Source organism: Eubalaena glacialis, chromosome 1 (genome assembly GCF_028564815.1).
Source record: "Eubalaena glacialis isolate mEubGla1 chromosome 1, mEubGla1.1.hap2.+ XY, whole genome shotgun sequence".
In the NCBI taxonomy this organism is placed as follows: domain Eukaryota; kingdom Metazoa; phylum Chordata; class Mammalia; order Artiodactyla; family Balaenidae; genus Eubalaena; species Eubalaena glacialis.
In genome coordinates, this window is record NC_083716.1 from 201,342,427 (window position 1) to 201,354,617 (window position 12,191).

General features: G+C 40.6%; 1 protein-coding gene across 4 annotated transcripts in view; it reads right to left on the reverse strand.

Moving 5' to 3' along the window:
- HECW2 (HECT, C2 and WW domain containing E3 ubiquitin protein ligase 2) overlaps positions 1 to 12,191 on the reverse strand; it is a 407,233-nt gene that overhangs the window by 9,399 nt on the left and 385,643 nt on the right. For 3 of the 4 annotated variants that reach the window (XM_061203609.1, XM_061203599.1, XM_061203626.1), the window contains 2 exons: positions 10,114 to 10,199; positions 8,977 to 9,089 (listed from right to left, as the gene is read on the reverse strand). In XM_061203609.1, the coding sequence (XP_061059592.1) occupies positions 8,977 to 9,089; positions 10,114 to 10,199 (199 nt within the window). Of the gene's footprint in view, positions 1 to 8,976; positions 9,090 to 9,158; positions 9,272 to 10,113; positions 10,200 to 12,191 lie in introns of those variants that run through there. The other variant, XM_061203618.1, reaches the window with a different exon arrangement.

Below are 12,191 nucleotides of genomic sequence, written 5' to 3' on the forward strand. Positions count from 1 at the left end.
ACAGTGGGAATTCCTGCATGGGGGATAATTAACAGAAGAAACTCTTCAAACTATGCCTGGTAATCAGGTCACTTCTCACCTGTGGATGCCCCCTGGGAATAGATGAAAAGTACATACTTTTCAAATGTAAGAATTTAAACCCAATAGAAGAAAACCCAGTAAGGAACAGTTCCAGAATGAGAACTCTTAGAAGCCCAAACAAAATATAAATATCCTGGGTGGATGCAGCACATTTCTTGAACACCTAAAGATTGTAAAATGCCATGCCAGCTCTGAAGGCTAGGGATTAGGGCCAATAGTCAAAATAGCTGAATTTATTGAATAATGTGTCAGGCATCATTTTAAGTACTTTGTACATGTTATCTCACTTAATCTTCAAAACAACTTTGTAATGTAATTATTAGTACCAATCCCTATTGTTCAGATGAGGGCATAAAGATACAGAAGCGATATTGGCATATCTTGTCTGGAGTGGTCCAGAGTCAGACCTGAAGTTTAAGAAGTCACTAAAAATACTGAGTGCCAATTATGCACTACGACTCAGCACGAGGGGCAAAACCACATTCAATTCAAACAAGGTCCTTGTTCTCATGGGGTTAGATCCTAGAGGGGGAGATAGACAGTCAACAAGTAAACCAATAACTAAACACAATGACTGAACTGAAGTAAGTCCTATAAAGGAACTAAGGTATGACAGAGTGGCAGGTACACTGGTGGCAGAAGCCTGGAGGGCCTTTCTGAGCACTGAGCTGAGTCCTTAGGGATGAGAAAGCCAGCCACGTGCAGAACCGGCAGAAAAGAGTTTGGGCAGCAATTTCCAGAGTCTTGAGGCAGAGTTAAGTTTGGCACATTTCCTCAAGAAGGAGGCTGGTGGCTGTAGCTGGCGGCGGGAGAGTGTATGTGTTGAGGTTAGAAGAGTGGGCCAGAGCAGGCCACCCACCTGGTAGTCCTTGGCAAGGAGTATGGATTTTACTCTAAGGCACTGGAGGGGAAGAGCAGGAGAGGGAGGTGATCTGGAGATTTCAGAAGCTCACTCTGGTTGCTGAGCACAGAATGAACTACAGGATGTACCAACAGAAGCAGGTGTGTAGCCAGCAGGCTGCGGCAGCAGCCCCAGCGGAGAGGGGCTGGTGTAGTGGACTAGGGTGGTGGAAGGAGATGAGCCCAAACTAGTTTTTGGTCTTGAAGCCAAAGAGAAGGGGATAACCATTCCTTAACAGCTGTAACGTCTGTCACTCACAAACACACACTTTATGATTTATAGTTGTTGTGACTTGGACGACTCTATTCTGTTGGCAGCAGCAATGCAAACTAATTTCATTCCGTTCAGTAATTACAAATTATTTCAGTAGTATTTTACATTCATTACTGGAGTCCTTTTTCAGGCAAAGTACGTTTTACGATCATCTTACCCACTTCCCAAAGTAAAGACCAATCCAAAAGGTATAGCATATTTAAGGATTTTTAATAAGGTAATATTCCTAGTCATCACTGGTGTATTTTCATTAGCACGTGCTGATCCAATGGCAGGATACAGTAAAACCTTAAAATATTATTATAAGATAGTATAAATTGAGTAGGTGGGAAGAAAGGGAAAGGGTGGAAGAGGGCCTTGTATCAGAGATTAAATGATGGAGCAGACTGCCGTGGGACAGTCTTCTGCCAACTCCCTCTCAGCCAAGGCACTTCGGCTGACCAGCAGGTGGTGGGGAACTGGGAGACCAAGGGGGGACGTCCCAAGGCAGGCGCGATATGGAAAAGTGGTGGTGTCACCAAGGGGTCCTCCCAGTGTCCATCGCTTGTTCTGGATTTTTTTTTAATTAAAGAAAGTGACACCAGCTCCTCAGTTACTTTCCAATTTCCAAGCTGATAGCTCCAGTAGACAATGCTCTCTGTACTAGAGGAGGAAAAGCTGAATTATTGATAACATTGTAAAGCAGTATTTAATGACATGGAAAGTTATTCATGATTAGTGATATGTGATAAACAAAAAGCAGGTCATAAACAGTACAGGCGCTATGATTGTATTTTGTTTTTAAATGTGTGTTGTGTGTGTGTTGTTTGTAGAAATGAGTGGAAGCGTATTTAGAGATCATCTCAGTAGTGGACTTTATATATATATGTATACATGTATATTTTTATCATATACACACATATATTATTGTATTATATGTATTATATACACAAATATTTAAAATTTTTAACTTCTTGGCATTTTTTGTGAAATATTTTCTTTACGTAAGAATAAAAAGCAGAGTTTTAAAAATGAAAATAATGTCTAGCAATATAGGGGTAGGGGAGTGAGAGGTACAAACTATTATGTATAAAAGAAGCTACAAGGATATATTGTACAACACTGGGAAATAGCCAGTATTTTATAACAACTATAAATGGAGTATAACTTTTAAAAATTGTGAATACTATATTGTACACCTGTAACTTATATAATATTGTGTATCTACTGTACTTTAATTAAAACAATTTTTAATGAAAAAGTCTCATCTTTATTTACTTATTTATTTTGCAATTAAAAAAAAATTATTTATTTATTATTTATTTAATTTATTTTGGCTGTGCTGAGTCTCAGTTAGGGCATGCGGGATCTTCTAGTCGCGGCATGCGGACTCTTAGTTGTGGCATGCATGTGGGATCTAGCTCCCCGACCAGGGATCGAACCCGGGCCCCCTGCATTGGGAGTGCGGAGTCCTACCCACTGGACCACCAGGGAAGTCCCTGGGATTTCAATTTTAAATCGGGTGCCCAGAGAAGGCTCTACAGAGAAGGTGACATCTCTGCAAAGACCTAAAGGAGAGAAGGGAGAAAGCCATGTTTTTAATCTAAGTGAAGAATGTTTCAGACTGAGAGTGGCAAGTGCAAAGGCCCTGGGGCAGGAGCATACTTGGTATATCTGAGGAACAGCTAGAAGGCCAGTGTGGCTAGAAAGCTGTGAGTCAGGCAAGAGGGTAGGGGCAGCTCCTATAGGGCCTGGGAAGCCCGCAATGGTTTTGGCTTTAACATAGAGTGAAATGGGAAGTCCTTGGAGGGTTTTGAATAGTGGGGATCTGATTTATGGTTTAAAAGGATCACTGGTTTCTATCTGAGTGAATTCAGGAATTAAAGAGAAGAGACCTGTTGGAAAGTGATTGTATATAGTAATGATAATGGCTTAGTAGAGGTGGTGGGGAAAAGATTGTGGATATATTTGATAGTAGAGCCAACAGGATTTCCTGATACATTCAAGGTACAGAATTAGAGAGAGGGGTCAAGGATTGTAAAGTCTAAGGCCTTTGGCCTGAGCAGCTGGAAGGATATATTTGGTTGAACCAAATGATGTTGCTGATATTTGACTGTTCTTGACCTTAAAAAAAAAAAAAAGGTTATTTCATACATTCTAACTTAATAGTGGCCATTTACTGAGAAGGGGAAAACTATGTGAGGAAGAGGTGGGGAGGTTATCAGAAGTTTATTTTTGGACATGAGAAGATGTTGAATAGTCAGCTGTATATACATGTCTGGAGTTCAGGAGCAAGGCCCCAATCAGAAATGTATATTAGGGAGTCAGAGCATAGAGGGCAGTTAAAGCTCTGAGACTGGATGAGATCACTTAGGAATTAAATGTAGATAAAGAAGAAGAGAGGCCTATAGACCGAGCCTGGAGCCTCTAGCATTTCCAGATCACGGAAATGAGGAAGCAGGAAGCCACGACTGGCAAAACAAGGATTCCAAACAGGGGTGCTGGTCCCGATGAATAATGTAGGTGTGAAAAATTTCCCCAGCCTTTGTCTCTCCTTGAGCCTTGGCATTAGGGGGTGTGTGTGTGTGTGTGTGTGTGTGCGTGCGCGTGTGTAAGGGGGACATGATAATATCTTATCCACGACTAGAAATCGCAACATCTCTTCTCCTATTTGATCTAAGCAAGGGTAATGTAGGTGCTATCGCCCCATTTTACAGATGAGTAAACTGGGACACAAAGGTTAGGTTACTTGCCCAAGTTACATCAATAACAGGTAGCAGATCTGGGACTATGAGGGGGCATCTGTCTCCAAGTTCCACACTCTCATTGAATCACACTTGTTTGGGGGAGGTTGGTGCTCCCCCAGGGGGCCTGCTGCCAGAAGGAGCAAGCAAAGAATCCCATGGGAATGATAGCAGTGAAGGAGATACAATCTTTCCATCCTTTCTGCTGCTGGCTGTTCTTGCGTCCCACTGACTGCTTCTGGTCAAGGGCAGGTTCAGGAGTCCTCTGAAGCTCTTCACCACAAAGATCGACACTGTGACGTCTTTAAAAAATACCAAAACTGGGAATTCCCTGGTGGTCCAGTGGTCAGGACTCCGCGCTTCCACTGCAGGGGGCACAGGTTCGATCACTGGTCGGGGGAACTGAGATCCCGCATGTCGTGTGGCGCAGCTAGGAAGGGTGATTCCTTTTCAATGACTGCTCAGAGGCTAAATCGCCATTGCATTCTTCAGTAGAGCTGCCTCACCTTCCCCAGTGTGGCCCAGAACAAGTCTCTCGAACTAAACACTCCTCTGATGATTTTTGCTTAGTACTTAGACCACAGCATCATAACATCTGTGAAGATTAAAGCATCAGGGAAAAATCTCTATATCCACCCTATGCCCTTCTTTCTCAAGTGTCCCATCCTTGACCAGCTCTTTCTGTTCTGGAAAAAATAGCTTCAGATCCTCTAAGCTTGCTACCTTGGTCTCAGGTGGGGAGGAAACGTCCTTATTTGCATAGCCTCATCTTTAAAAAATAGCTTTATCTTTTTAAATTCTATTCCACTGGAAAAGCTGTCTCCCTGAAACATTTCATAGTTAACTCTTGCTTCTTATTTTTTAATTTGGGTCAGCATTTCATTTGTAATAATCTCCAGATGCAGCCATTTTCAAAAATGAATGTTTCCTCCCTTTGGCAAAACCAACATTCCCCCATCACGGCTGCGGCTCTCCAACTCCTCTGTCCCCCTATTTGGCAAGAACCTCTGAGATGAACACATAAAGTCTATACCACCCTTGGAGAGAGGATTTGACCTGCATTTTCCTGCTGGCATGTTAGCAGCCTGTTTTTCAGAATGTTTAAGAGCAACTGCAGTAAAGTGAATTTACAGTCTCCTAAGTCCATCAGAGCACAAGGGACAGGAAATCTACAGAAATGCAAAATATAGAGCTAACTACCAACCATGAAGCAGAGGAAGTACAGTTATGTGTTCAGGCTAGAAACCTCCACAGAGACATCCGTCTGCCTCCATCATTATTTATCATCTGGTCTCCAGTTACTTTATTACCACAAGACAGAAAAAAAAGAGCCATGGATTCAACTTGTACTGGCTTCAGAGACAACCCTATATACTTTAATACACTTCTTGGCCCACATCGTGAGTAGTGCTATTCACTGCTACCGCAGTGTGGGACTAGGAAATCTGAGAAAAGAATGAGACTCACATTTGCTTTCTTGAAAGGTTGAAAGGCCTTCAATCATCCATTTCTAGAAAGACTAAGATGCCTTCCCTTCTGCGGGTACTACCTGCCCTCATCCTTCATAGCCACTTCCAAGTCTCCAGGGTACAGCCTCCCATGCCTGACACGAGATGATGCCAGACCTCTTAGGGAATACACTTTTTAAGTAAGAACAACATTCAACCATTTTGTCTCCAGTGTGTACAATGTCACATTTTAAATGTTAAACATCATCTTGCTAATAAGAAAAAAGAAATACATTGGGGTTGACCAGCTTGAGACAGACCAGTCCTTTAGTTCTGCAACTCAAACCTAGCCGGAAAGATGGCTTCAGTGCATCTATTCTGATGGTGGGAAAAAATGGACTCAGTCATATAAAACCATCTCTTTAGACCACAGCCAATCTTACAGATCTTTTTCACACTTAAGTAACACCCCACATTTCATAAAGGGTGATGACAACGTTATCAGTAAAGAAATCACTTCTGATAAAACTATATGGTCATGCATTGAAGTTCTCCTTTTGTGTTTTTCCTCCAAATGTACTTTTTTTGTGGAGCACATTTTAATAGTTTCAGCAGTATGGTGGCTCACAGAAGATTCACAATAAAAGGTTTAAAAGAACAAAGAAAACATACTGTCCCTAAGAACATCGTTATTCCTACTCTTCAGAGGTGGATCTAGGCTCTTAGGATCACATTGCTAGTGTATCACAGGGCTTAGGTCTGCATTCATGCCTCCTAACAAGGCTCTATAAATTGATGAACTGTGAAGTAGAACAGCCAAGTAGCTCTTTCTTCCTGCTGGACCTAAAAAGTCAGGGCTTGTTAGAGACAAGGTATGAAAATGGTCTGCTTGCCTGATGTGCCTCATAGCATCTTTATGTATGGCTATTTTATAATCTAGGTAGAGCTAGGAATCTAGAACCTAGAGCCTTAGGTCATAATGCAGAAAGGAAGAAACAACAACGCCTGTTGCTCAACCGTATGTATGCAACAATGCGAAGAACCCCACCATTTATGATGACTCAGCACACGAACTTCCTGCAGCTCCAGGGGGAAGCAGACAAGTAAATAGGGCCCGACACCCAAGATTCTTCAGCAACCTGTTGGTGCTACTTATTGCTCCACTAAACCTAATATACCACCCCTTCCCTGGCCATTTAAAGATGGAGAAACGGAGGCCCAGAGATCAAGTGATCTTCTAGGTCCCAGAGTTAGCTGGTGGCAGAGGTGGGCAAGAACCCAGGTGGTCTAACTCCCAACCCTGCGCTCTTTCCAATATGCTACAGTCTGACATATTTTACAGACAATGGTGACAGAAATCATAATGGCAGCCATCATCGACTGGATGCTTACTCAGGGCAAGGGTCAGCAGTAAATGTTTTATATAAACGATTTCATTTAATCTTCAGAATTACTAACCTACAAGGTAGATGAGGAAACAGAGGCTCAGAACAATTAAGCAACGTCTCCAAGACCCCACTGTGGGCAAGTAACAGAACTGGGATAGAGTCCAGTCTCTCTGAAGCTAAAGTTTGTTGCTTATATCAAATTGCCTTTCTCTGCTCACCAGGTTTGGTGAAAGTTACAGTGATTAAATATGAACAGCTGATACATCTGCCTATTGTTACAGTTTATTCCACCTACTTTACATAAGCAAGTCTTTACAAAACCAGATTTCAAGAGAAAGAACACAATTCATCTGTCCTTTCCTGCCTCTTTAATGCTAATCCTTGAGTTTCTCAGAAAAGTGAAAGGCCCTACTCAGATACTGTAAATCTGCTTTTGAGTTGTACATTTGGTCTGAGGGGGAAAAAGCGTGATTCAGACATAAACAAAATAAAATACTTCTTTAAATAATGAAATTAAAGTCTCTTACATTTGGAACACCAGGTAAGCCAGCTAATTACTTAGGTGTTTGGATGCAGTGCCTCTGTTCACAGACTGAGATGCACCCAAAGCGACTGAGGAGGCTCAGGCCAGCCCTGAGCTTGCTCTATTCATTGCTCTCTGTATCTATATTTTCAGCACTGCTTTTTTTCACATGTTGATGCTTAGAACATTATTCTTAAGAACAAGTGTCGTGCAATTGCTAAGAAGACAGTCTTGTTAACAGGTTTCTCAAAGTCACTTGTAAAGTTGTCCCTTGGTATCCCCAGGGCATTGGTTCCAGGGCTCCCTCAGGGAATACCAAAATCTCGGATGCTCAAATATAAAACGGCATGTTATTTGCATATAATTTATGCATAACCTCCTGGATACTTTAAATCATCTCTAGATTGCTTGAAATACCTAATACAATGTAAATGTATGTAAATAGTTGCCATCACATAGCAAAATTCAAGTTTTGCTTTTTGGAACTTTCTGGAAATTTTTTTAAAAAATATTTTTGACCTGTAATTGGTTGAATCTGTGGTTGGTTGAATCCGCAGATACAGAGGGCTGACTGTACTTAAAGAAACTCAGGATAACATCTTGGGGAACCTAATATCACTTGGGAAGATTTAACCTCCCCAGATTGCAATTTCATTATTAGTAAAATGAGAGGCAATCCTTTTTACCTCAAAAATTCAATATATTACTGCTGACTAGATAAAGGAGTTCTGAAACCAACTGTTCTCCACTCCTCTTTTGTTCATTTGCTCCCTCCTTTTCTTTTGCTTCAGCTCCAGTTTGCTCCATTCCCCCCAAAACATTTTTTTTTTTTAATCACAAATACTGCCTTACTAGTCTCTTACATTTATTAGTAGCAGCAGAAAACAAATTTTTCCACTCCAAGGAAATGTATCATCTTATTACGAATGAGAGTACAATGCAGAGAGCATTCCCAGGGAGGTAAGGCATGTATGATAGAGACTGAAGAGGCACAGAGCACAATTACATGATTTAATATTCCTTAGACACCACAATGGTCATTTTTAGTGAAGGGATTCTAAATAGTTACCAATGATAAACTTAAAACTAGAGCTTCTGGAAACGTAAATTAGAGCCACAATCATAAGAAGCCACAAGTGTGATGACCAACGTTGCTTTTCCTATTGCTAACAAATGCTTTGGTTCTGTTGCGTTTTGTATTTTAAGATATGTATGTATGAATATACACTATTGATACTATGTATAAAATAGATAACTAATGAGAATCTACTGTATAGCACAGGGAACTCTACTCAGTGCTCTGTGGTGGCCTAAATGGGAAGGAAATCCAGAAAAGTGGGGATATATGTATATCTATAGCTGATTCACTTTGCTGTACAGTAGAAAGTAACACAATATGGTAAAGCAACTATACTCCAATAAAAAAAAAAAAAGATATGTATGTATGTATTCCAAGTATGACCAGGAAGACCTTTTTTCCTTCATTTAAAAAGGTAATCTGAGATAAATTCATTCTAAAAGTTTTTTCCACTCTTCCAAACTTTCAGCATAAAAATGGTAATAAATCAATATATATATATAAGCTAAAGGTCCTCCCTAGAACACTATAGTGACAGTAAAGAAATATTTTCTACTTTACCTGGGAAGAGCGGTGATTTTCCCCCATTTCTCCACACAGAATCTTCTTGGGCCGTTACTCCCTCGGAGAGAAGCAAATCCTTCATAGGGAATGCTGGATGTGCCTGTAACAAACTACCAACCCAAGAAAACAGAAGGAGAAGGTGAAGCCAAGAGACCAGGCTCCAGGAAAGGTTGGCATCGTTCATGTGCAGAGGTGCTGGGGAAGAGCAGCCCGCTGCGCACTGGTGGAAAAGCTCAAAAGATAAAACTTTATAGACACAGAATAGCTATAACACGAGAATTCTGACAAAGAGCTGGAGAATACCAAGGAAGGACAGAGCATTATAAAGAGAAAGGGGATGTGGAGGATTTGCAGAAGATACAGCATCCTGTACAGCTGACCAGCTTAGAAGCTCAAACCATGTATACTTCCCATTAGAGATTAATAAAGTGGGCGTATCAGTGAACCTAAGTCAACTTAGCATTAGTCCCCGATCGAACTGAGGTGAATGAAAAACAAAAAGAACTTCTAGCCCTGCAAATTTGAGACCCAGATCTGTGAGCCAAAGGAGCCAAGATCCAGCCTACTTGTAAGGCTTTGCCTGAGTGACCAAAAGGCTTCCTCATGTCTGATATTTCTTTAGCTGCAACCAACCAGCAATTGCCCTGTATAACTATAAACACCACAAGAAAATGAGTTAGTTTTCCCAGTATTCTTAAACTTCAATATTATCTCAAATTTGTGGAACGTTAGATGGAAGAAAAGAAAGGACTCTTTATCAAGGAACTGGGTCACTTCTTAAGGGACTGGAAGATTATCTCTTTCAGTTGCCAGGGATGCTGGCCTGCAGAGTACCCAGGGACCTCTTGTGGAAGGGATCAAAGAGCCCTAAAGGCAGACGTTGTTGCTGGGATTCTTGGATGGGAGTTGGTACTTCCTCACAACTCTAATGACATGCTTGGACTAGGCTGGGGATGTTCTGCATAGTGATGGAACCACAGAACCTTGCAGTCAGAAGAGTCTGAAAACAGTATATCCCGAACACGCAGATAAACCTAAATATATTTATTGAGTATACTTAGCAGTTATTAAAAATATGCAATTCCAACAATAACTATATTAATGCAGTAAAAAGATGAACTAATGGCATCTTACCTGTAACAACCTTAGTCGTTGTTCATTGTTGAATCTTTCCACTGCAGCCCAGAACCACCGAATTACAATATGATTGTCGTGATATCCTATCAAACCAATCATGAAAGCCCGTGTTACTTTGAGTTTTCTATCTTAAGTCACCACGACACTGGCAAGTCAACAAAAGACCCCCAGACTAAATCATCATCTTGGATTCGTTAAAGGTTATTTATAATTTAAGACCAAGGAATAACACTGTAAATGTGATCACATGAGTGTCAGAAGTCAAACAAAACACTAAATGAAACCAAGAAACCTCTGTTTCCATTTAGTGGTCACTAAATGAAACTAGCGGAGAGAAGAACAACAAATGAGTTATTTTAACCATATCATTTCTGAAAAATATAACTTCTGTTACTGGAAATGCTTAACCCTTTTGGTCATTTATTTAAGAAATAATTTTCTAGCACTGCTATGCCAAGCAGTGTCCTAAGTTTGGGGGACAACGGCAAAGGAAATAGACCCTCACAGGGCTTCTGGTAAAGGAGAGACATAAATCAAATAATTATTCAAATCAATATATAATTGCAAACCATTTTAAAACTATATATTACGTTCATATTTTAAAAGCAAATTACTTTTTATTAATAAAAAGGGAAAATAAGTTTATTACTTTAACTCCTTCAACTAATAAATCTCAAATAATCATCAACCTAAATGTTACTTTTATTCCATACTTTACTAGAATTTAATAAAATGTCAAAAGTATCATCCCACAGGTGGATTAAGGCAGTAGCTGTGGATTCTAAAACCTTCTGTGGAGAAAAATTAAGTTCAGAGAGAAGGCTGACAAGGATTAAGGCACAGTTAGTGATTCAAACCAATTAGCTGACATATTCAGTGTGCAGAGAGCTACACTAATTCTGAGTCAGCAGCAGTAAGTCCTAAATAGAAGGTGGGTAGAAACCATTTTCATTCAAATTTTTCCTCACATGTTTCAGTGGTTGTAGGATTTGGGGAGAATCTTGCCTTACTGTTTACCATTTGATCAGCGATGCCCTTGGAGAAAGGGGATCCAAATGAAGGGTAAATACAACTAGATTGGACACGGAGATGCACAGGCTCCTTGTCCTGCCTTTGGCAAAGACTAGCTGTTTGGTGCTGAGCAAATAGTTTTCTAATCTATAAAATAAGTGCATTGGCTCTTTATAGCTTTAAAGTTTTCTGACCCTTTGAATCAGCCCTTTCATGCCTCTCCTTTGCTGTCTGTGCCAAACCATTTGGAGAAGGAGGAGGAGTGAAAATGTCTCATCCTATTCTTTATAAACAGCTGCCCTGTGAACATATGGCAAATGGCAGCAAAGCCGCCCCTTCATTCAGTGCCAACTAGCTGGGTTAGCAAACACGGCAGCTGGGCATCTCGCCATTTTCCTGCCCCCTCCCCATAGCCCTCTCCTCCCAAGGATTTCATTTGATAAGATTGACAATAAACATAGAAATAGGTACTCGATTAGTCATATACAGTGAATAAAAGTCTATACTGTGTAAATACAAAACTGGCTGACTTGATGAATGGCATTGCTATTAGAATCTCCTGGGGGTTGGGGACGGGCGGAAGGAATGAGCTAATAGTATTTATGGTAAGATATAAGTTATGTAGCATGTTGGAGAAACTGTGTTCTAGTTAGTGAAAATACTTAACAAAGTTATAATAGCCAAGGTCGTATTTGGATTATACACGGGGCCAATTGGAAAAGAGTTATTACAGCAACTGGACTTCAGAAATAGCAGCAATGGACACTGCAGTTTAATATCGTCTTTCAGAGAAAATGGACGGGCAAGGCCAGCCCAGGGCAACAGTGATGGGCTGGAAGGGCCAAGCAGAGGCCAAAACAAATCAACTGAGCCAATGTTAAGGTATTTTTTGTACTCCAAAGTTTTTAATTGTTGTTTTTTTTTTGATCCCTGTTTCAATTTACAGATAACTGGAGAACTGCTCAGCTCTCATTTTAGTCTGCTAAGTGATTAATTCAGTGACTTAAAGGTTGTATTCTTCACTCTCCAAGTTCAGAACCATTGCTAGCTAACCTCTTACATTC